Source organism: Agelaius phoeniceus, chromosome 14 (assembly GCF_051311805.1).
Source record: "Agelaius phoeniceus isolate bAgePho1 chromosome 14, bAgePho1.hap1, whole genome shotgun sequence".
Taxonomy (NCBI): Eukaryota; Metazoa; Chordata; class Aves; order Passeriformes; family Icteridae; genus Agelaius; species Agelaius phoeniceus.
The window spans coordinates 12,699,188-12,723,696 of NC_135278.1; the positions used below are offsets into that span (position 1 = coordinate 12,699,188).

The following is a 24,509-nucleotide window of genomic DNA, read 5'->3' on the forward strand; positions in this document are numbered from 1 at the left end:
TATATTGACATCAGCTGTTGTAAAAATTGTAGAAACCTTTGTTATTGTTTTCCAAATCCAGTCACCATTCTTAGGGAAACATTCACATCTGCCTGTAGGAACAAAGCAAATATATATCCTTGTATGGATAAAGATGTCCAGGTGACAGTGTGAGAGTTCAGAGTGGACAGAGTGCACCTGAGGGTGACAGCCAGTGCAGTGCTGTGTGTGCTGCTAATGAGCTTCCCTGCATTTCTGTGTGTCTGCCCTTCTCTTCACACAAACACCCCGTGGCATGAGGGCACTGGAACTACAGCAAAGTGACAGCTTGCAGTCAGTGATGCTACAAGAACTGGCTTTTGTGCACATCAGCCTGAGTGCCAGGTTAGCCCAAGTCACTTTTTCTCAGGTAAGCTCACATAGTCTTTATTGCCACTGGCATTGTTTCTCCAAAGGCCATCATAAAAGCTGGGTTACAAGTTCAGATCCAGGGTTAAACAGCTGTATTTAAGTTAAATGAAGCATAAGCAAACCTGCACTCTGTAGGAAAGACTTCTATAGATTTTAAAATCTGTGCAGTAAGTCAAAGGTCCACACACCAAAAGTGTAAGAAATTTTCCTGCTGATAACTCACCACTTTCTTAAACTGCTTTTCAAAGTGCAGAGAGCTGATTAAAGGGCAAGGGAATGTCAGCTGGGTAATCACCCAAAATGTTCTTTTAGCATTACTTAACCACTTCTGTTATTTTCTAAGAAGATTTAATAAAAGCATCTAGGAAATAATGGTGAAATGCATCAGAAAAACTTTTCTATTTTTGTCCTCAAAACACTTTGTGGTGAACAACTTTTACAGTAAGCTTTATGATCTTGCACACCAGCTTTTTTTTTTTTAATCTAGAGCATCACCTTTTATTCTTTTGTGCCTTTCATTTCTCCAATGTATTTTAATGTAAAATTTAACAGAATGTAATAGCATCCTCCTATTCAGCATAGCTCATTCCTCACTGTCACTGCTGTAAAGGCTAACAACTCTTTTCTTAAGGTGTGTTTTATAAAAAACCCAAGATATTTGACTGCTAATTGTCTCTGAGAATTTGAGACTATTGATTGACCAGGGGTGAACACAACTATTGTTTAGCACACTTGGTTGTAGGCATATAAAAATCATATTGTCTTCAATGAGCTGCTTGCACACCCTGATGAAGCAGGCTCAGCATAACACAAAGCCCTCAGTTCTTGTGATGTGGTACAGCCATCTGCTGATGGCTCCTCTCCAGTCATTACTGATTCATTCTCTGAGTGTTTCTCAACTTCCAGTTTCTAATCCAGTCATATCAGTCCCACTGTTCAGGTATGGTAGGGAAATTACATCTGATGAACTCACAGCATAACCTTTTTAAAGCTTGGTGTTGACACACTGACAGCAAGATACACCCTTGTTCCAGTTTTGAAATTGGTGTGTTAGCTGGACCTCTGCTGGTTGGAAAGAAGGCAGCAGGAGCAAGTTCCTAAGAGAAGGAGCAATCTTTTATCTGAACCTGCAATGCATACAGATTTGTCCAGTATAAAGTATTAACTCTGCTATCAGTCCCCATCAGTCCATTACCACTCCACAAAAGCTTCAGCTTCAATGAATGAAACCCCAGTGACCCACAATAAAAATGGCAACAAATGCACATGTAACAATAACCTGTGTATGAATAAGTTTCTTCTGCAAATCCCATCATGAGCACAGACAAAAGTGGAGATAAGCTAGGGGCGGTCCACAGATTTCCTCATTATACCCACAGGTTATTTAATAGCTAAAAAAAAATGCACACCATAGATATCCATTGTATGTGATGTGAAATCACATCCTGTGCAAGATCATTTGTTCATTTTTTTAAACTGTAAATGCCATTCTCCAGTTCACACAAGTCATGTGTTTACTGGGGAAGAAAGACACCCTGTGGAAGTTTTACCCAATATTTAGCTTCAACATAACACAAATTACTGATTTGTTTTAAACTTTCTCACTGAGGAATGCACTGTGATTATCATAAAATCCATAGTGTCTTAGCATTCCTAGAGAATTCTAAAGGCCAGCAAAAGCTTGTGCTTTATACCCCTTTGTCTAGTTTTTTCAGTCTATTTAAAATGATTCAGGTGACAGGTTTTCCAATTTCCCCATGGCAAATGCTCCACAGTAACAAAGGCAGTAGACCAAGGATACAGCTGTGCTCAGGCTGGAGGAACTGCTCTGGCCCAGCACCTGAGCCAGCTCTGCCTAAGCTGCAGCCACACTTCTGGATTTCCAGACTATCTGGACCAGTGACACTATAAAGACTGGAAGTTGCTACTCTTCCTGGCCTTTTTTTTTACCCCTCTCCTCACTCCGTCCTGCTGGAATGGCTGGGGTGGGCAGGGATCTCTGGAGGACATCAAGACCAAGCCCCCTGCTAAAGCAGGGTCATGCAGAGCAGGATCTCATCCAGACAGATTTTGAGTATCTCCAGAGGAGACTCCACAACTTCTCTGGGCAGCCTGTTCCAGTTCCAGCTGATTTACCTGCCTAGGGTTAGGGTTTTTAAAGCAGAAAGCCCCGAGCTCCAGGCACGCTGCAGCTGCTTCTGCCCTCAAAAGAAAATTTTCCTCCTATTCAGATGGAGCTCTTTGGGTATTAGTTTGTGCCTGTTGCCCCTTATCCTGTCACTGGGCACCACTTGTTCCTGTTCTCTTGATACCTGTTTTTCAGATATTTGTGGACATTGATAAAATCCCCTCTCAGTCTTGTAATTTCTGATTTCAACAGGCTCAACTCCCTCCACCTTTCCTCATAAGAGGTGTTTCCTCCTCTAGAAAAAAATGCAGGCACTGGTAAAATATCAAAGCTCTTGATCTTGGTAAGCTTTCACAGGACTACTTATGAGATCAATGAAAATGTCCCAATGGCAGGGGATTTGGAACCAGATGGTCTTGAAGGCCCCTTCCAACCCAAACCATTCTTTGATTCTATGGTGTGATAAAGAAGTTGGTAGTTGCAGTGGGACAAGAATCAATAATAATATAAATCTCACACACTTAGGATCCACTAGGAAGAATTTCTTCTGAAGATGGGAGCAAGAACAAGACCCAGTAGACTGTTTCAATGGCAAAATGATTATGATTACCCTCACACTGCAACTATGTAAAAGACAAATACAATATTAGAAGCAGGCACAAGCCTGGAAACACACTGATGGTAAGGAAGAAGCAATGAGGAGTGCTGTGGAACCAGGAACAGGTGCGGCAGGGAGGCAGGGACCGAGGCGATGCTCGCCAATCAGGGCCTCTGTCCCTCCGAGGGGGCGCTGGGCTCACCTGCGCCCCGAGCTGCCGGGCACCGCCACAGCCACCGGCGAGCGAGCACGGGAACAGCCGCGGCCCCGGCCTGGCCGAGGAACACCCGCGGCCGCCTCTCCCACCGCTTCTCCGGGCCTCAGCTCCGTCCCTGCTCCTGACCGCAGCCGCTCCCCGGCCGCCGCGCCGCTGTCGCTGTCCCCATGTCCCCATCCCCGCCCCGCCGTCGGGTCCCTATCACTGTCGCTGTCCCCATGTCCCCATCCGCGCCCCGGCCGTCGGGTCCCTGTCACTGTCCCCGTGTCACTGTCCCCGTGTCCCCGGCCCGGCCGTCGGGTCCCTGTCACTGTCCCCGTGTCCCCATCCCCGGCCCGGCCCGGCCCGGCTGTCGGGTCCCTGTCACTGTCCCCGTGTCCCCATCCCCGGCCCGGCTGTCGGGTCCCTGTCGCTGTCCCCGTGTCCCCGCCCCGGCCCCGGCCGTTGGAGGTTTGAAAGGCGCGCGCCCGCCCGCCCCGCCCCGCGCGCGCGCGCGCCGTGGGGGCGGTGCCCTGCGCTCAGCCATGACAGCGGGAAGCTGCGGCCGGCCCCGGCAGCGCCCCGGAGCGCGGCTCTCGCCCAGGAGGGGCGGCCAGGGCGCTGTCATGCAGGACCCTACCCCGAAACGCGCCGAGGAGAGCCGGGCAGCGGCCTCGGCGGAGGGCGGCGGGGTCTTCTGCCTGCAGAGGGTGTTCGATGAGGTGCAGGGCTCCTCGCAGCTGAGCGCGGCGCCCGCGGAGCCGCTGGCGGTGACGGTGGTGGCGGTGGAGCGGTACCTGGCGCAGGCGCCGCCCGCCGCGCCCCGCCAGTACTGGTACGACCTGACGCTGGCGGACGGCGCGCGCTGGCACCGCTGCCACCTCGCGCCGCGCCTCAACGGGCTGGTGCAGCGCGCGCGCCTGCGGGCGGGCACGCGCCTCCGCCTGACGCGCTGCTCGTACCGCTACGACGAGAGGCGCCTGAACCGCGGCTTCTTCTGCCTGGAGGGGCTGGAGCGGGAGGGGGGCACCGACACCGACACCGCGGCCACCCCGCCCAACGGGTACCGCCCGCTCCAGCCCCTCCGCGGGGACAATAGGCACTACCTGCCGCTCTGGAACAACGAGGATCCCTATGGAGACATGTGGGTACCGGACAGGCCCCCGGTGCAGGTGGATGTGGACGGTAAGCGCGGAGGAGGCGGCTGTAGGGGTGCGGCAGGGACGCCCTGAGGCGCCGCGGGGCGCCCTGAGGGAGGGGGCGGTGCCGTGTTTGTGGGGCGGCGGAGCTGGGGAAGGGTCGGGAGCACAAGTCCCATGAGGGAGCTGAGGGGGCCTTTTCGCTCTCTACAGTCACCTGACAGAAGGGTGTAGCCGGCTGGGCTCGGGCTCTTTGCCCAGGCAACCAGCGGCAGTGCAAGGGCGCATAGTCTTAAGCGAAAGTTTAGCTTGCACATAAGCAAGAGTTGTTCACAGGAAGGGTGATTAAACATTTGAACAGTCTGCCCAGGGGGGTGATGGAGTTACCGTCCCTAGAGGTGTTAAAGGCTGGATGTGGTACTTGTTGCCATGGCCTGGCGAACAAGGTGGTGTTTGGTCATAGGTTGGACTCGATGATTTTAGGGGTGTTTTCCAACCTGATTGATTCTGTGATTGCTTGTGCAGCTGGGCTGAGCTTCCTGATATCCTCCAGCTGTGTTTGGCCTCACTAGGAATGTGCCACCTGTGGCACAGTTCATCTGCTCCTGTGGGAAAAACCTCTTCCCTGGGAAGATGGTGAGGCACTGGCACAGGTATCCCAGAATTGTCAGCTTGTGGATACTTATCCCTGGAATCGTTTAAGATCAGCTTGGATGGGGCTCTGAGCAACCTGGTGTGGTGCAGCGTGTCCCCCCCATGGCAGAATATTGCAATGAAATGACCCCTTTGAACCCAGCCCCTTCTGTGATTCTGTGTTGCTTTGAGAGAGTTTTTTTAAACTCTACAAACATTGACTGGAAGTATGTAGCTGTGGTGCTTGTGCCCGGTCTCCTGAGGTGTCAAAAACACTGGGGGCAGTGGTAGTCTTGTGTCTGGTGTGGGGCAAGATGCTCACACTTAGAAGCTGCCACCCAAAATGGGGTCAGTGTTGGGGGGCTCAGGCCATTCCATGAGGCCTGGTGAGGAGAGAGGTGTAACAGGACTTCTGCATGAGTGTGATGCCCTTGGAGGCTGACACCTGTGGTTTTTTAATAGCCCTTCTGCTCATCTGACAACACTTCTGTGTCATTTAAAATGTGTCATCACTCTCAATTTAAAAAAAGAGCAAAACTATGCTGTGTGCAGATAGTTCATAACAGAATTTTATTAGTGAATGATATCAGCAGATGAGGCTTGTTAAATGTTAGAAACATTAATAAAATACATGTAACATCCTGCCACTTTACTCCTGGAAACTCAGACATTCAATCATGAATGCTCTTTTTTGGTTTTTTCTTTTCCCCTCCCCTTAACTTTAGTCTCCAAACTGACTAATCTTGGTCATCTGGAAATGACATGGAGAAGCAGAGTGCATTTCCATCCACTTCTTGTGAGAATCCTGCACAAATCTAGACTAAAGTACTATGGAAAACCAGAGAAAAAAATGGATATGCCTTATCAGGTAAAGAGGGATAAATGCATAGGTTAACACTCAGATTGCTGTAGAATGTTTGAAAATAATTTTTCCCATATAGTAAGCAGATAAAGTTATTTTATAGCTATTTTATATGCTGCCTTTACAAAAATGTTGAGCTCTGCAGAGCAGGAATGCTGAATTTTATGATCATATATTTACAAACTTTAGTGGATGAATTTCAGTTACTATGGTTCATTTGAGCTTTTTGTGAAGAAAAGGATACTTCGAGGTGTTAGTAGTTAACAACCTAAACATTTCTGATCTCTATGCTTTTAAAATTGGACTTAGTATGTCCTGTCAAAAAAAAAAAGGCACTATATTTAAATTATTTCTAGGCCCTGATTCTGTCATCTGTTGACTTTCAGATAGATTATTTTACTGTAAAATTCTTAATGATTTTTCTAATACATTTAACTTGTGATATTTTTGTCTTAAACTTCTTGGAAAAGGAGACTGGAGGTATGGTGGGTTAATTTAAAAATCTTTTTTAACTGCTTAGTGATCTGCTCAGTTTCAGATTCAGCATTTGCCCGGGTTAAAAATTGGGGATTTTTTCCACTCTAGTATTCAGTACACATTCTGGAACATCTATATCCATTTGTAACAGAGAAATCATTTATGAGTCAAGTACTGGTGCATTATCCAAAATAAATACCTAGCAGAATGATCATAAATAAGATGACTGTAGATTGTCTCTTTTTTTTCTTCAGGCTTACTTTGAAGTTGCTGATGGCTCAGGCATGATGTCAATGGTTTTGTGGAATTCTCTGTGTCCTGAATGGTATCATAGTATGAAGGTTGGCACAGTGCTGCTCCTTGCCAAGTATGCCATCAAATCCAGTTACCCATTTAAAACACACCCCACCCCAGGGGATTCACAGATGAAGAGATTTGCTACAATTGGTTAAGTATTGCAGAAACCTATTTTGAGTCTATAAAATACAGTTGTGCAAAGTAGTTCTCCATAGAAGTAAAATAGAAAGTGATCCATTGCTGAGACTAACTGATAAAGTATAAATCTTTAATTAGTACTTCTGAAAGGTGTCTGAGCATCCAGGTTCTTGCTCTTCCCTGTTTATATTGAATCATGTCTACAAAGTTTACTGCCACAATTAGGTAAACCCTTTATTTAAAAAATAAAAAAATAAAGAATCCCTGATATCAGGAACAGAGATTATAAAGATAGGCCACTAGTAACGATTTTTAATCTGATTCTGCTTCCTGCTTAATAACACACATATCACTTGTACACTGCTCACACCTTTTCCCAGGTGATTGAAGGACATTATCACCTCATCTGACTTTAGATTTTATACTGTCAAGGCCCAGAGTATCTGCACAGCTCCACAGAATAAAAAGTTGCATTGATGACTTCTGTGTGCTGAAAGAGCATCTCTGTGGGAGTGTGTATGAAGAATATTCCTTGGCTATAAAAAGCATTTTCTTACTTGCCAGTTTTTTTGTGTGGCAGATACTCAAAGGAGCTATACTACAAAAATACAAGTCCTGCAATATAACAGTAATGGCCTTTTCAAGCTGGATTTGATCAACTTTGGCGTTGTTTTCTCTCACCTTCACTCTATATGAGCTCTTTCCCATTTTGTGCTTTTATACTCAGAACAAAATGACATACAACATGCAGAAAATTCAAATAACTTCTTGGAACAATATGCATGTTGGTGAAGGGTGATGTATGTGTCACTTATTGACAATGACAGTTTCCTAATGGAGTTAGGAAACAGTGCACAAAAATTAGCTACAGTGCACAAAAAGAAGCAATGTTTTCACTGCCAGAAGCAATATCTTCCCTGACTGATAAATATTTGTATTTAAATCAGATCTCAATGTCTGAAGTATTTGTGATGGCTTGGCAGGAGATAGAAATGTTTAGCTGGGAATGGAAGTTTGTGAGGGAAGGTGATGACAGCTACAAGCCAACCCTGAAAACAATTATAATTGCCAAAAACCTTTTTATGCATAGAGGACAGAGTAGAATATGCCATGTGAGGTGACTTTCTCTATGGGTCAATATCTCTGCATTTTCATGGCCTTATTTACTCTGCACTCCTGATTTCTTACAAGCATTATTGGGGTAGGAATGGTAACAAAGAGATCAAAATGTTATATTATTATTATAACAATGTTGATGATGATGATGATAATTTGTATTCATGCCATAAATGTTACTTTTTTTTCTTTGTCAGAAATTTGCCTTAATGTTCGGGATCCTCCTACTGAAATAAATATTATTCCAGAAGAAATGGTTAAGCCAGAGTGGGGATTACCTGAAGTTAAATATAGGTTTATCACAAGGTAAAATAGAATTTTATTGGTTATCAAGCTGGAATTTAAATTACACTACCTTACAGTGAATGTTAATTGGAAATGCTTTTTGCAGAGTTTCTGAGAAAGCTTACCCAGCTTTCTTCTATTTTGCTTTTAGGTCAGAGCTGGATGACTTACCGCACAATCATTCCTGTGATGTTATTGGTCTTGTGACATTTGTAGGAAGGGCTGAGCGAGCCAGAAAAAGAGGTTTTTCTATAAATATGACTTTCAGAACTTATCAAATAGTTTCTAAATTTCTAATTAAATGCTTATACATTTTTCTTAATATTTATTTATCTAGAACACAGTGAAGACTTCTGGCTGTATCGTTGGGCACATGCCATTGATGGGACCTCAGAGCAACCGTTCGTACTGGAATTGTTTGCAACTTCTCAGCCAGATGTGTTTGAGCATATTCATCCAAGTATTTATCTCTCTATAATCCTAATAATTATTCTTAATGGTTTTCTAGTTCATTGTGAATTTCTAATTCTGAGATTAGTTGCCACTGAATAAAAAATGCCACGATTTATCTTCTCAAGCAGAAGATAGTGGGCAGAAATTAAAATTTAAGAATAAAAATAGCTTAAATATTTGAAACCCTTACAAATTGCAGTCTGTCAGTTAGCATAAACAATTAGGTGAGCAGCTGGGCCTGGGCCTGCTCTGATCGCCTTCATTTCAGATGTTTCTGTGACAAAGAACCTGGGCAATATCTCTTGCATCAGAGGCAGTTAAAGGCAGCAGCTGGTAAAATCTCTTGCTCCTCTTGACCTGTAAATATCTGGTTTTTTTATAGACAGGAATAACTTAAGAGGATTGAATGAAGAGAGAGGTGAAAGTGGAAAAACTTAATTTCTTTGAAACAATGTTTTTTGCCCAAACAGCAAAAAACCAGCTGTGTTACTTATCACACATGAGCTAAGACTAATAAATTTTAAACTAGGGAATCCTTAATGAAGGATTTTAAAAGAGCTTTAAATATTTCTTCTTGCCTTCTTTCTCTTCTCCTCCAAGCACTCATTCTTTTTTTAACACTGGTTGGTGTTGATGTAAATTTTTTTATCATTTGATGCAGCACCAGCTGCACAATCCTGCTTAGATTATGGCTGCATTCATCTTGAGTGTTCTGGGGAAGTGGGAAGGAATGACATTCCAGTGTTTGAGCTCTGTTTAGAAGTTTTGCAGTGGCATGCCATAATTTCTCATCATTTTATACTTTTTATCCTTAAGAAACACAGCTATCTAATACCAATATTTGTACTATTTGTTTCAATGGTATCCTACCTTATGAAGTATCTCATGTTTCAGTTTTAATATCTATGCTGAAATTAAATTCAAGATTTAATTGCATGTCTATATGGTAATTTATAATGGATACTCAAAACCTGTGTGAAACATTTGTAGGGTCAAGAACTAAATTGCCTTGTTTAGAGGACTTAATGAAATCAATCCAGTGTGTGTCAATCTTGGTATTCTAAAATCAATGAACTGTCAGGAAAAAAAATGAATTTTTTTTTTCCAGTGACATACTTGGTGTGCACACAGATGAGAGTGATGACTGAGAATCCTTCCAGGACAGTTTACCTTACAACTTCAAATGAAAGTCAAATATTCATTAAAGGTAACTTAAACTACTTCTAGTTTTATGTAGTTCTCATGTTGTTTCTTTGGAAAGGGTATTTTCATTTTACAGCATGATAAATCAATACAGACTATGAGGTAATAAGGAAACATCACTGCAGAAGACAAGAAGGCAAATGGCATTCTTGTAAGGCATTAAAATGGATTTATCTATGAAAAGTATTTCTAGGTTAAGACACATGTTTACTAATTCTTTCAGGCTGTTAATATTTTGATAGGGTAGCAATTGTGGTTTCCACTTACTTAAAATATTAAAAAACACTTGCAGCTTTCCTGTTCTAGGAGCTTTTTTGCTAGTTGTTTTGGTTTTTTCTGTTATTTAACGTTTGTCTGACATTCAGTGTCAAATGCAAGTGTAGTCAAGAAATTCAAGGTACTCATTTTGTAAAACACTCTTGACAAAAGACATGTTTGTACTCTCAAGATTTTCCTGATTTGTTTTTTCTAGGTAGTGTTCAGGGGAGTTTCAAAATGAGAACAAATGTCAGTTGCCTGCTTTGGTTTTGATACCTGATTATTTTTGTCTTAAAAGGGTGGCACAAGGGCCAGCCATACACCAAGGATGCCAAAGTGAAAAACTTCATTCAGTGGATGGAATCTCAAAGTGAAGCTGATCAAATAAAGAAAACTGTCATCGGTGGCTATTACCCTTTTCCACGACCTCCTGATAGCTTTTTGAAATATTGTAAAAACAATGAAGGTATCACATATTAAATATCTTTAGATTTGTGGCCTTTTCAGTCTAACTCCAAGAAAACTTCCTTTTATGCCTAAATGTTTCATAGGCTAAATCCTCACCTCACAGAAAATATTGCACTGCTAGCTGCAGGAGAATTGTAGAAGCTGAGGTGAGCTACACATATACCTGAAGTTTTACTCTGAATATTCTGCTACATCAGAATTAAAAATAGTTATTCTGAAGGCTACATTGAACTGGAAATTTCACCTGAAACAGAAATTGTGGTGTCTGACAATGCATACTAACAGATGCTTATGCACAAAAAAGATTTATTGTTTTAATTTTTTTCCATGTGATGTGGATAACAAAAAAGTTTAGAATTCTTTAAAAGCATAAATTTAAATCAATTTAATATTTAGTAAATCTTCTTTTTAGTCTTGTGTTAGAGAGTATTATATGACTCTAAAACTTGATTCTGGAAATTTCTTTTTTGCAGTTGAATCAGTTTTGAAACCCATAGGTGAAATAGGGAAAGAGATTGAAGACCTGCACTACAGAGAACACAAGCGAGTTGCTGTTCAGGGAATAATTAGTGCCATAAGATACATCAGCTGGAGCAATGCAGCTGAAGCAGCCCCAGGAGGGGACCTGGTCCAGGTATGGTGTGTGACAGTTAATGCCAAAGCAGCTATGATTGTCCTTAGAATGGAGAATTTTGCATATGAGTTCAGAATCTCATTACATTGTCTCTTAATCTGATTTTTGAGAGCAAAATTTTAAAAAGTGATGATTCAGTGCTTCTCTGAAAGTGTTTTGGCAGTCCTCTGTAAAACTTGTAACTGTTTCAAAGTTACTAGTTTGACTGATCACCTTGTGTAAATTGGAGTGTGGGAGAGGCAACTGCTGCAACATTGCTCACTTGTCACCTTCTAGACAGAATTTACCTTATTAATATGATTAGAATATAATTTCTGCTAAATGTAAGGTGACTGTCAGAAATTTGCAGGTTTTTGAGTTGGAAGAAGTAGCTTTAAGTGCATTGAAATTCTTAAACAATTAATGTTGTTGCAGAAAGATACCTCTCAGTGTCTGGGAAGTTCTTCTGTGTCCGAAGGAGACGGTGCTGACAAGGGAAAACCTGCAGAAGTTAAGTCTCTTCTGGGGCCACCCTGCCCTCCTGGGGAGCATCAGCACCAAGCTCCGCTGTCCAAAAGGAGTTCAGTCAAGAGAAAGACAACGCGCAGATCCAGGAGAGATGCAGAGCAGTAAGCTCTCTTCATTAATATGTGGTGGATCTTCTAAAAACTGTTTTCAGAAATTAAGCCAGAGCCCAGGCTGTAGAAAATAATAAGAGAGCTTTAAAAGCATATCTAGTTTAATCTTTGAAATGTAATTATGTACTTTTCCTGGCGTCAGGTGATGACACTGTTCATGCTAATGAAGGATTAATTACAGTAGGTTTGCAGTGCTCTCTTCTGATTAGTATTTATACTGTTTTCTTATTAAGCTCACAGATTTGAGATAAAAGTAGTTAATACTTGAACCAAATGTAGTTTAGTGACATAGCTGTGGAACAAACAACAGTTACAGTGATGTGAGGAAATCAGACATCTTGGCTGAAAATGCAGAATCAGGTATAGCTGTTCCTTAATTTCAAACACCCCTTATTTTTGATTTCTGGGCAATGGGGTAGTGCATGTAGCTGTAACTTGCTGTCAGAAAGAAAAGTAGATGGTGGCCATGTGCTAACCTAAGGGCTCAAAATAACTTTTAATTTGTCTGATACAGCTGTGTTAAATTCAGGAGTAAAGTAACTGCTTGTATAAGACTGCTCTTTGTTGCAACTTGTGTCAAATCTAGTACAGCCATACTCACTATTGAGAGCCTGATGTACACATTGACAGATGGAAAGTTTCAAAATTCAGGCCAGTCACATCTGGTTTTTTTGCAGTGGATTTCTCATACAATAAAGGGTATATTTTTCTTCTTTACTTTTCACATTCATAAGTCATAATGTATGAAGAGAGTGGATATTTAGTATATTTTGAGGGGAAGTGAAATAAAATATAATTAGCATTGAATGAAGATTTAGTACTACAAAAACCTTGGTAAATAGAAGTTCTGTCTTGGCAGTGATAATTGTGGCAAATTTAGTGGATTCTTTTCCATATGAAAACTTCCAGCATTTGAGTGTCTTAGTTCTGCCTGAAAGAAAAACATCAAAGTTCTTTGCTTTGTGAATTTCCATTTAAATAGATACTGAAAAGTAATGGTGAATTTCCTACTTTAAGGGGAGGTACATCTGTTAGTCCTGTATCATCTCACCCCTATTTTACACGGACTGTAAGAAGAAAACTTGGGTAAGTCATGTGAAATTAATTGTGTTGAATAATTGCAATAATCAAACAAAAATACTCCAAGTAAAAGTTTTACAGATCGGGAGTCTCTAAGGAAGCAAAATGAAAGAAGAGATCAGGGTAGAGTTTCATGTTTTCTATTCACTCATCTGCACTCACTCTAAATGTATCTGAAACATAATTTTGAGCATGTTATTAAACATCTTCTATTGCTACTACTTCTACTAAAGGAATATATAATAACAGAGGTTCATCATGGTAATGAATGGATTTTCTGGTGGTGGCTGAGCTGTACATTTTTCTTGATGCTACAGAGGTGTAGGTGTGGTTGACCCTGGGAAGCCACTCCCCTGCTCCTTTCACTCCCCAGCATTCAGTTGTTACATAACTCAGCTTGGATCCAGAGAAGGTGGGGTTTTTTTGAAGTTCACATAGGAGTTTCAAACCCAGAGCCCTGTCAAGTCTGGAACCTACTGAAATTATAAGTGAAATTATTAAGAAAACTGAGTGAGTGCTTTTATTTGTTAACCAGGGGCTAGAAGCTACTTTCCTCAGAGCATTTTAAGGGCTATAAATTCTTGTCACTTGTTCCAGACAGAACATGAGCAACTTGAATGTTTGAACTCCTTGGTGTCAGTAATTTAGGATGTTTGTGTATTTTGCAGTGATCTGGATTTATGTCATGACTACATATATGGCTCAGTTGCCTTTTTGGTTTACTTTTAGCATCTCTTCCTTTTCCCCCCTAAACCCAAGAATTTCAGTGCTAGGAATAGAGCAACAAAGTTTTTGACCATTCTGCCAGTGTTTCTCCCCTACAAGCATTCCTATTTTCTTGAAACACATTTACTGGAAGCTAATTTGCAACAGCTTTTTCTGTGGGATAAATGAGGCTCTTTTGAACCCATGTGTTGTTTCCTGGTCCTTTTGGTAGAAACTGCATTTTCTAGAAGTTATTACCTAACTTTGCAGCTGGTTCATTAAAAACATCACCTGGCTTTAGGTTCTGCAGGTGGTGCAGGACTTTGCAGGGACTTGTGGTACAAATCCATAGGAAAATCAGGAAATTTTCCTTGACTGTAAGGAATCTTGTTTTCTTTTGCTTGCTGAGAAATGTTCCGCTTTTGCCAGGGTGGGGGTGGATGGGAAGAATGTCTTCTCCCCATTTCTTATAGGTGAAGCCAGAAGTTAAGGCATGTTTACTTTGTTCTCTGCTTTTCTCAATCTGCTACTCTCCTTGCTACCTGTGTGTCCACTCTATGCCATTAGTGCTAGAACCCCAGCTAAAGGAGGAGAAAGTCTGTGTTGGATTATGGAAAGCTGTTTCACTCTATATAATTAAAAGGTAACTCGTGTATTTCTGTAACTACCTATAGAATTGTGCTGAATTCTCCAAATTGCCAAAGAAAAGTAGAAAGTTAGCTGACATACTTTAAAATTGCATTGATTTCTGTTCCTTAGATGTAGCAGAACGTCAGCTCTCACTGAAATACTTTAATATATTGATGAAATAACAATAGTAGTTTTAACAAACTTCACATATTTCAGAGAAAATTCTGAGTTGGAAGGGGCCCACAAGGATCATTGAATCCAATAGTAGAGTTATGTTTTAAAGTACATATTCTATCTTAAACTATTCTGCATCAAGTTTTTTGTATGTTATTTTCAGCATGCGGTTTCATTTTTGGGTTTTTAAGCAGTAAGAGCTTATTTTGAGGTTTTTTATTGACAGCTACAGTTCCTGCATTTCTGAGGTAACTTACCTGATTTTTAAGGGTTTCAGAAACAAAGCAAATGGGTAATTTAGTATTATTGTTGATATTTATATCCTTGCTAGTAAAGATCTTCCACATAATAGTACTTCTAAGCATTTAATGTACTCCAAAGTAATTTAATTTATAGAGAATGAAGTGATGGTGAATGAGGAAAGATCAGGAATTTGAGACAGGATTATTTTTATGTGGAAGTGAAAAAAGTTCAGTAGTTTTCTTAGAATTTTAATCTTCATAAATTTAGCATGTTACCATGGAATTACTGCACTACATGCTCCCACTCCATACTGCATGAAATGAACTTGTTTGCATGCTTCTGTCCTTGTAGTTTCACTTCTGTATTTTTTTGTCACATAGACCCTTTTATATTTTTTCCTTCTCGTGGATGTGACAGCAAGGGAATGGGGACTCTGTAATTTAGGGAAATTCATCTTGAGGTTTGCATGACCGAAAGTTTCACAGCATGTGATGTTTCCTTCACAACCCTTTTTCACATAAATCAGAACTTGTCAGGGAAATTAGTAGATAATAAAAATCAATTTGTGTAGACTTGTCAAGTTCTCATAGAAGGCTTTTTGGTCTCTCTGTTACTTTCTGTGGTAGATGTGTTTATCACAATGGTGTCAGAACAGTTAATTTCAAGCCAGTCTATAAAAAAGTTTACCAGTTTTATCAGTGAGTGAGATGTTTTCTTGTATTGCTTTGAGGCCCTTTACTTCCTTGCATTGTTTGGGCATAGCTGTGAGTCATAAGTTTTTTTTTTCTTAATTTCAGTTATCACATTTAGTCCCAGTCCTTAGAAAATCGGTGTGAAGCATGGGACGTGCTTACTTTCCCAGTAGTTTCTGAAAATACTGATCTGCCATATATTTTGATTGATGTTATTTTTGATGACAATACTTTAAAATAAAATGACTGACAAATTGAGTATCAATGTATCTGAAAATAGTGAAGAAAGGATTTTTTTCAAGTGGACATCTGTGAAAAGGGGGGTCTGCAGAGTGCAGGCTGGAAACAGCAAATCTGGCAGGGCACAAGTTTTCCTAAAGCTGGCATGGGTAAAATAGGCTGTGGATGTTTTGGTGTACAACAGCAGGAGCACATTGCAGTAAGTGGAAGGATTTGGGTGGCCTCAGGTGCATTGCAGACACAGTGGTTCAGTCACAAAGAAGCACCTGGACTGGATTAGAGACAAGTAGTTTCCCCTGCAAGCCTCACTCATGTCAGGCTGTCCACACATCCAGCACAAAGCAGGCCTGCAGGAATGATGTGTTGGGCAGGTAGAAATTATCCCAGCTACAGATCTGTGAAAGAAGTGGGGAAAAATCATGACAAGTTTTCTTCATATTTTCCTGAGGCTCTGCTTGCTTTAAATCAGAGCCTATTCACTTCCAAATCTAGACAAGTTTAAAAGAAAAAAATCCATGATATCCACTTTGCACAATATCTACTTGTCAGCAGTATGACTTGGTTTAATCCTCTGCTTTAATGAAAAGTTGGTATATATCTAACTTGACATGTTGGTTTCTGAGCAAGCCTTTCTTAGCACTGTGCTGGAGTTTCATTTTATGTTTGACAGGTCCAAATCCCAAAAGTGAAAATTAATTTTGTGGGCAGTAATTTCCCAGGTTGTACTGCTTAAGTGAGGATTCTTTTGTGCCTAGATTTGGACATCACAAGAAGGTCACTTCAGTGGTGATACATGGTGGCAGTGCATTTCTTAAAATATACTTTCATACTCAAAACCCATAGTGCATTTCCTTTTATCTTCTCACTAGATACTATTTTAGATATTTTCCATTTGTTAGGAAATGTTGACATTATATTTTCAAGATACACCTTAGTATGAAATTGAAAAAAAATATTTTTAGAACCTGCAAATCCTTATGAAATTTAATATCAATACAATATGCTGTTCAGTACACAGCATGTTCATCTTTGATTCCTTTTTTACTGTCTGTATCTTGTCATTATTCTTAACTACTTTGATGGTCTGGAATTTTTATGGTACCTTAACAAAGTCTTACCTGTTGTAGTTGTTAGTGATGCAAGATAATCAAGATAGTCCTTTCCCTAAGTTTTTTCAGACATCACAGTGGGTTTTATTCTAATAAGAGGAATGGATCAAAGAAGGAAGGAATACATGGACCTAAGAGCTTATTTTACCATGTTTGCTTGCAGAGTGCCTCTTATGTTTATCCTAGGTAATTTATTAGATTGATAAAGAATAGTTTCTTATCATTAATTCAAAACTTTATGATTAAAAAAAGACAGTCTAACAAATACCTAGTTTGCTTCATTAAACTGATCATTACAAGAGGACAGGATGTCCACAGGAAAATAGAGATTTGCATTTCTGTCATTTTGGATTCCGGAGTGGTGGCATGGCTCCATTCATGCTGTGTTTCTGGTGCTGAAGGGGATGGCAGGGCAGTGCAGCGCATGCTGAGCACCGGGTTTTGCCATCCAGTCACCTGTCGGTCACCTGTCGGTCACCTGTGTTGGTCACCTGTGCGTTTGGCCGTGTCACACGTGGTATTTCCGCCCGGTGCCAGTAGAGGGCAGCAGACACCGCTGCCAGTGTAAACCCTTCCCGTCTGTTTCCCAAAGCCAGGAATCAGCCAGAGCTATTCTGAGCTTTCCTGAGCACAAGTAAATTGTGTTTACTTGTTGTGTCCAGCTGCTGTGTACAACTCTCACAATAAGGAATCAGCTCATTCACTCGAGCTCGTATCATTTATCACTAGAAGTCTGTCTTTTGCTGCATAGAGTTTGAGGTTAATTAGGTTTAAGGTAAATAAATAAATATATATATGTATATATATACACGTATACACACTATAATTTTCTTTTTATAGCTTAGATGAATATCAGCATGGACATTCTGTGCAAGATAAAAAAGGACAGGCTGTGTCAGACAGTTTGCAGTATTGCACAGGTATGTTGCCAATAGTTCTTATATTACCCTTAGGAGGCTTAAGACTACTTTTCTTCAGGTCCAAACCAGGCAACAAAGATATCCTTATAACCCTTGTTAAGACAGTTCCTCTGTATATCTGGTTGCATCAGCCTCTGGGGAACCACTGTAGCAATGTATCATAAATGTCATTTTACTCAATGTTCCCTGCTGGGTTCTAAGGGATGGCTGAAAGGACAGCATTGGATTGTTTCCCATTATGGGCAATAAATTCTCAGTATATCTTTATAGAAGTTTTAAGTTAGGTTAGTATCTCAGAAGCACTTTATAGCATAAGACCTCATGTTTCCTTGTAGCTCTTTTAATTTCTGCCATAATTGTTCATAGTGTTCATAATTGAAATGTTCTAATGAAAATTGTTTCTTGTTTAACAGAGGAGTGATACAATTATATAAGCAACTAAATGTTGTCTGTGCTTATAATAGATCAAGAAGAAGTGAATAATATAGCTGAAACTGAAGAGCCTGGAGGAACTTGTGGTTCCTGGCAGAGTGACCTGTGGGCACAAGTGAAAGACAAGTTAATGAATTATTTTCATCACAGCAAAATATTCCCAGAAAGTATCCCACGTAAATTTGATTATGTGCACAAAGACTTACTTATGCAACAGTACAACCTTCATGCAGCAGTGCACCAGCCAATAGAAGCCAGAACAGATAAAAACATCAATGAATTTAAAAGTGCTATTGGCCTTGGATATTATGAAGTGACAGTTCTGGGTAAGTAGCTTGCCTTGTAAAAAAGGTTAAGCAAGAGCAATGTAAGTTCACCAGATTGAATGGATTTCTCTAAAGGAATCAATTGATTCTGAGTATTTCCTGAGGTTTGAAAAATTATTGACATTTTAGATTTTTGTTAGCGTCCCCATTTAAGGTAAATTTTATTCTCATTAAACATACTTTTCAATGAAATGCCTGAATATCTTATTTGTAGTAACACCTTTTGTATAATTTCAGTTTTTGGCATAGTCTTATGAGTGTTATTTGAAGAATGTGTGTAGTCCTTAAACTATTGATTATTTCAGTTAGGAATAGGTCCTGATGTAATCAGGCAAATTAATAAATTGCACTTGCCAGCTTTCTGCTGGAGAGGTGTTTATCAGAAACAAGTCAGTGTTCTTAAAAAGACAACTATAAATGCTTCTTTTCAGCATTATTCTCATTGAGTTGATTTTTTTCATACTGTTGCTCCTAAAGTGCCTTCTTTCCATGGCAGAAAATGAAAGGCTGTATTTTAGCCATACTCATTAACTGCTCCATGCTGCTTCTGGTTAACATGAAGTGTCAGTTGATTGATTTTTAAGTTGATGTGTATCTATTTGCTAGCTTTATTGAGGGTTATTAAGTTTGATTTTGTTTTCCCTTTAAAAAGGGACATGAATTACCTTGATTAACAATGCTCATGTTAAATTCCCATAATTTAAAGGTTTTCATTACTTGATAAGGGACATTTGCAGAGAATATTTGAAGTCATTGGAATCCTGGGACTGACAATACAATATTGAAGATGAAAGTAGCACTGTATGCACACTTTACTGGTTGTAAAGTTATTTCTCTGCATTTGCAGATAAAGTTAAAAGGAGGATGAAATGGCTTCCAAGGTTTAATGTTTTCTGAACTATCAGCATTGTTAGCCTTAAACCATAGTATTTCATAACATCATGTAAATTTGAATGTGCTTGTGTATAATCCTATGTAGAAACATATTTTTAGACATTAATTATTAACTAATGGACAAAAGATGTAAATAAAAATCAGTTCAGTGGTTTGTTGAAAAAAAAAGAGAAGTGGTGTGCAAAGTTGCTGATGGGCTGAATAGGAAGTTTTCTGCTAACATAAAATATTTTTCTTCAACAGGTATAAACCATGATATAGCAATAGATGTTGCTTTTCTTCCACTGTTTTGCCCTGACAATCCCCACTTGTTTCAACTGGAAGACATTCAGAATGATACATTATTGTCTTGTATGAGTTGTATCTCTGCATGCCAGCAGAAGGCCACCAGCAGTGGGAGGCTTGGTGACACGTTCCCTCTTTCAGGTGAGGCTGCCTTTCACTGATGTTACTCATTTATCATTTCTTGGTTTATCTGTCAGTGCAAGAGTTAATCCTCTGTAGAAATCTCTGGTGTAGATCAGACATTGTTCACCTCTTCAGTGAAAGAGATGTGAATTCTATTTCACCACCTTTAGTAAATTGCTGCAAAACTGAACTTTCAAGGCAGTTTTTGCTGGAGCTGTTCTCATCCTCTGAAAACAGTATTTTAATATCCAAACTACAAACTCACATCTAATTCTGATTCTGTCATTTCTAGTGATGGAATTTATGAATACAATTTTTCACTGAAAGAAGGTTGAACATTATTGTATGGAGAACATTATCAATTCTGTACACCTTTTTATTGTGTACAGAGTATACAGCAAATACCTTTTAAAACCACCTTTCTTAACTTCTAGATGAAATTGTAAAAGCAGCAAAGGAGCTTGATGGCAAACACGTTATCTGCATCTTGGACATGTGTCACTTGGGGGATGACAAAGTCGAAGTCTTTCTGACCAAAATCTACAAGACAGTGGAACCAGGTGTGCTGGATCCAGTGTAATTTATTAACTTAATTTTCAAATGTATATTGTTCAACAGGAGGGAAATAAAATTGCTGTAACTTGAATACACCCTCTATACATTGCACTTTTCTAGAACTAGCAGACACAAACATAAAATCATGATTCTTAGGGCAGTTGTAGTGGTCATCCATGTAACTGGGAAGGACAATTGTTGCCTTTATTTTTAAGTCTTGAAACAGATTAGACAATGTCTTGCTTGCTGATGTTCAAGAAGGATGAATAGGCAGTACAGTGAGCTGATCATTTGGCAGGATACCAAGGACTCAAAGTGATTGTCAGCTGTCTTTCTTTGCCTGTGCACAAACATACACAGGAAATGTGTATATCTGGGTGAGAACTGAGAAGAGAGGCAAGCTTTCCTAATATTTAAGGCAGTGTTTGCAAAAGAATTAACAGGCTGAGACAAAAATTTAGGCTGAAAATTAGAATAATTTTGAGGATTAGAATTTTGATGTTCTGTGGTGATCTTTTTTTAGTGAAAGCTACCAGAGGCAGCCTAAGTGCTCTTTAGGCTTGAAGCTTACTGTGAAAGGGATTAAATACCATGGTGCCTTTAGTACCATGATCCAGGAAACCACTTTCAGTTCTTTTCACCTGAGCAAGGTCAGGTGCTGTTTTTATATGTCTGCTTTTGTACACAGAGTATTAGGTAGTGAGCATAGCATCCAAACATTTTTAACATATTTTATTCATGAATACAAGTAATGAAATATTTTTTGAAAAAAATTTTTAATTGGAACTTGCTTTGAGCTTTGCAAGAGAAAACTGCCTTTAAGAAGTGCTAATTCTGGCAGGATATACAGTTTGCCACATCATTTCTAGGTGTGTTCTGAGAACATTAAGTTCAGCCAATATGAGAAGCTGCTGCTTCCACAAAAGCAAAGGACTGGAAAATTCTGCCAACATTTTGCCTCTGCTGAGGAGCACCTGGCTCCTGCTGGTCCACAATCAAGTAGCACATTTTTACCCATGTTAAACAGGCTCAAATCACTGGAGGAACTGGATTCTTACAAAATTATTTTCAAGCAGGAGCTCTTTGCAATTTGACTACTAGTCCATTTGAAATGCTCCTCTCAATTCACTTCTTTGAGAAGAAAGAATTACAGAGATTTGCCAGGTAATTGTACCATTATTGACCAAAGCCCACAGAGTTAATTTATAGGAATAGATAAATTCTTAGGTACATTTTAGCAGCTTGTTGGTAATTGGAGATCACCTCTTTCAAGTAGTAGTAGTCACTTGTCTGCCCTGGGGGCAGTGGACTTTGTCATCAAGTACTTAAAGTCTGTACCCTATCTTCAGTTAATGGTAATTTGACAGAGGAATGTAATTTATTTTGATACATATAAGTTCACAGACAACTTCAGAAAAAAAAAATCATGAAATTAATAAAACTATTGTGTCTTTCTAGTGTAGTTTACAGTTTAAAAATATATTAAGGAGAATAGTTTAACTTAAATTGCACTGTAACTAAAAGTCAATTGAATGTGACTGTATTGTATCTGTCTATTTAATATGAATCAGAAGTATTAGTTCTGGAGCAATGTCATGCCTTTCAGAGTACCCACAGAAGGCAAAATGAAAAGATACCAACCCAAGAAGAGCAGGGTGTTGCTTGCAGTATTATTTGTGTCATTGTGCTGCTTGTGGGTATGTGAAGGTGAGAGGCCATTGCTCTGGAGTGAGTGACACAGCACTTCATGTTCCAAACTGAGCCATGCTGACTGTGTCAGCCAGTGTTTTTATTTACATATACTTCAGATGGAAGTCTAATTTTAATGAAACTCTTCTTTCTTAAGGCAATTTTTAGAGGAATTCTGTTTGTCATCACAAAAGGACTGATGTGGCTGAATTGTCACAGAGCCACATTAGTGAGATGGTCCAGCCACCTTCCTTCACCACATGCCACAGAAATGGAGCCAAAGGCTGTTTGTGGCATTGCACTGCTTAGTACACTTTAAACATAAAGCATTAATCATTTCATCCTATATGTTAGGACTTCCTGACTCTAAAGGAAAGATCTGAATTATTTGGGATATAGATAATGTTTTAAAACATTAAAGGATGTCATTTTACTTAAGTGTTTGAAATCTTTCATGGCAAAGCTGGGAAGGAGAGGTACTTACTCTCACAGATTGGGGTGCCAGTGTTGAAAGCACAGGCTTGCTGTGTGCAGCTGGTGAATATCCAATGCCTGTAGTAGATCTGGAATTTTACTACTTTGGATCATTCTGTAGAGTCACCATCCTACTAAATAACACTGGACTTAATATGTGGAGTTCAGTGGCTGAAGTGCAGCAGTGTTATTGTGATTCTACTGCTCTGCCTGTCTCCCTCCTCCCTGCCAATCCAGCACTGTCAGACTGGAGCAAAGGTTCTCTGCAAAGAAACCATTTGCTGTTTTACTTCTTTCAGTGTTTATTAACAAAACTGTAAAACAAATTGATTTTTGGTGTTGAGTCTGTCAAAATGATACTTTTGCCATGTTAAGCTAAGATATAGAGTCATTACTCCTGCAAAATGTCAAAGGGATCACCTTTATTGCTGCTGTGTATTGCTACTGCTAGGGGTAAAATAATATCAGAACACATTTCATTACTGTGGAAGGTGTACCTGACCAAAGAACTTTACTCTAAAACCTTACATGTGCATGTTTCTTGTGTTTCAGCATTAATTTTAAAGAAGGGAGGAAGGTAGAGCATATGTAGGTAGTGGTACTTTTGAGTGTATAAAAGTTCCTAAGTCATAGATCATGAAAATAATACTAATTTTGAATGAATGTGATGTAGAAGTTGTGCAACATTGAAAAGAAGAGAATATAAATAAACAAATTTATATATGTAAACATCTTGGATTTTTTTCTTTCCGTTTCTTTCCTTTTTACTTCTTGTAAGTTGTTTTGATTTTCCCAGAATCTTCTCCACAGTCGTGTTTACTCTTTTCAAGAAACTTTAAAGGAGAAATAGACCAAGCTTCCATCAGCAGCTGTGCCACCAATTGCAGCTTCTCTTGGCTTTCAACACGGTGTGCAGCATGGCTTTGTAGAAAAAGGGGAGAAAGGGAGTGTCTTTGTCCCTTCTCCTTCCACTGTGCTCCAGGACTGGGGCTGAGCCCCAGGCTGGGCAGTGCAGGATAGGAGCCAATTCCTTGGCTGCTTGTCAGCTGAATGGGCTGGGAATGCCACAGCAGTGTGTGCTCTGGGCAGCCTGGCAGGACAGCCCTTCCTGGGCTGTCTCTGTAAACCTGCAGGATGGGAAAGAGCTTGGAGAAGATCTGCTCTGCACTGGGGACAAAGCTCTCAGCTGCTTCCCCACCCCAGGCTGGGTGTTACATTTCCTCAAGAGGAAGGAACTCAGTACAGCAGCTGAATCAGCTCCGGGCTCTGCAAACTACACCTCTGTCACCCAAGGAGAGACATCTGCTAAAGCCAGTGTTACTGACACCCACAAATCCTCATGGGCTGCTCAGCTGCTGGGTCTGTTCCCAGCTCCGGAAGTTGTGTGAATAAAATGAACACTGCAAAACTCAGGCACGTCAAGCAGAGTTGCTCTGCAGCTTTGGCACTTGAATGAGCACAACAGCATCCTGAACCCTCTGGCAGTGAACTCTTTTGGAGTGACTGAGCCACCTTGAGAGCAGCCTGGGCAGCGTGTTGGACAGGGCTTGAGGAGCAGCCAGCAGGGCTCTGCCTCCCTGCAGTCCTGCCAGGCACTTGAACCGTACTAGGGAGAGAAATGAGGTCAAAGGAAGAGCCTGGCTTAGCAGGCAGTTAACAATAAAGGCTTTTTTGTCTGTGCTGTAATCTGTGACCACTATCTGGGTGAGTACTGATGACTTTCATTTGCCCTGAGTGTGCCCTTTCTCTGCCCTCCAGCCCTCACCCCACTGGGAGTGGGGCCCTGAACCGCAGCTTCCGACAGGGCTGAGGGCCAGAAAACAACAGGCTCAACCAAGGCCTGATTGACCAGGGCCAAAACTCACTGCAAGGGGTCTGAGAGCACTGCAGGCTAAAGGAAGATGAACTGCAGGCTCAAGACCAGATGGGAAAGATCAGAATGTGCTGCTGTGAAGTTCGGTGAAGTCAATTTTTGTGTTGTTTTAGTCTATTCAAAAAAGATCTTCTCTAACCAGAGCAAATTAACAAGCAAATACATTTAGACAA

General features: G+C 40.4%; 1 protein-coding gene across 1 annotated transcript; it reads left to right on the forward strand.

Moving 5' to 3' along the window:
• Window positions 1-3,845: 3,845 nt before the first annotated feature.
• On the forward strand, window positions 3,846-23,192 carry RADX (RPA1 related single stranded DNA binding protein, X-linked). Its single transcript, XM_054641466.2, has 15 exons — window positions 3,846-4,497; window positions 5,810-5,952; window positions 6,678-6,870; window positions 8,172-8,280; window positions 8,411-8,502; window positions 8,597-8,719; window positions 9,821-9,919; window positions 10,472-10,639; window positions 11,115-11,275; window positions 11,690-11,883; window positions 12,910-12,978; window positions 17,606-17,685; window positions 18,150-18,443; window positions 19,581-19,763; window positions 20,180-23,192. Exons 1-15 carry the CDS (start codon window positions 3,858-3,860, stop codon window positions 20,323-20,325), a joined length of 2,694 nt encoding a protein of 897 aa, XP_054497441.2. The 5' UTR covers window positions 3,846-3,857; the 3' UTR covers window positions 20,326-23,192.
• The last annotated feature ends 1,317 nt before the right edge of the window (window positions 23,193-24,509 follow it).

Bases quoted from the DNA above. Each gene is read 5' to 3' on its own strand.
- RADX (XM_054641466.2), top strand. From the start codon at position 3,858: ATGACAGCGGGAAGCTGCGGCCGGCCCCGGCAGCGCCCCGGAGCGCGG. The intron at 17,686-18,149 runs GTATGTTGCCAA...TGCTTATAATAG, and splicing joins CAGTTTGCAGTATTGCACAG to ATCAAGAAGAAGTGAATAAT. The intron at 19,764-20,179 runs GTGAGGCTGCCT...CTTAACTTCTAG, and splicing joins TGACACGTTCCCTCTTTCAG to ATGAAATTGTAAAAGCAGCA.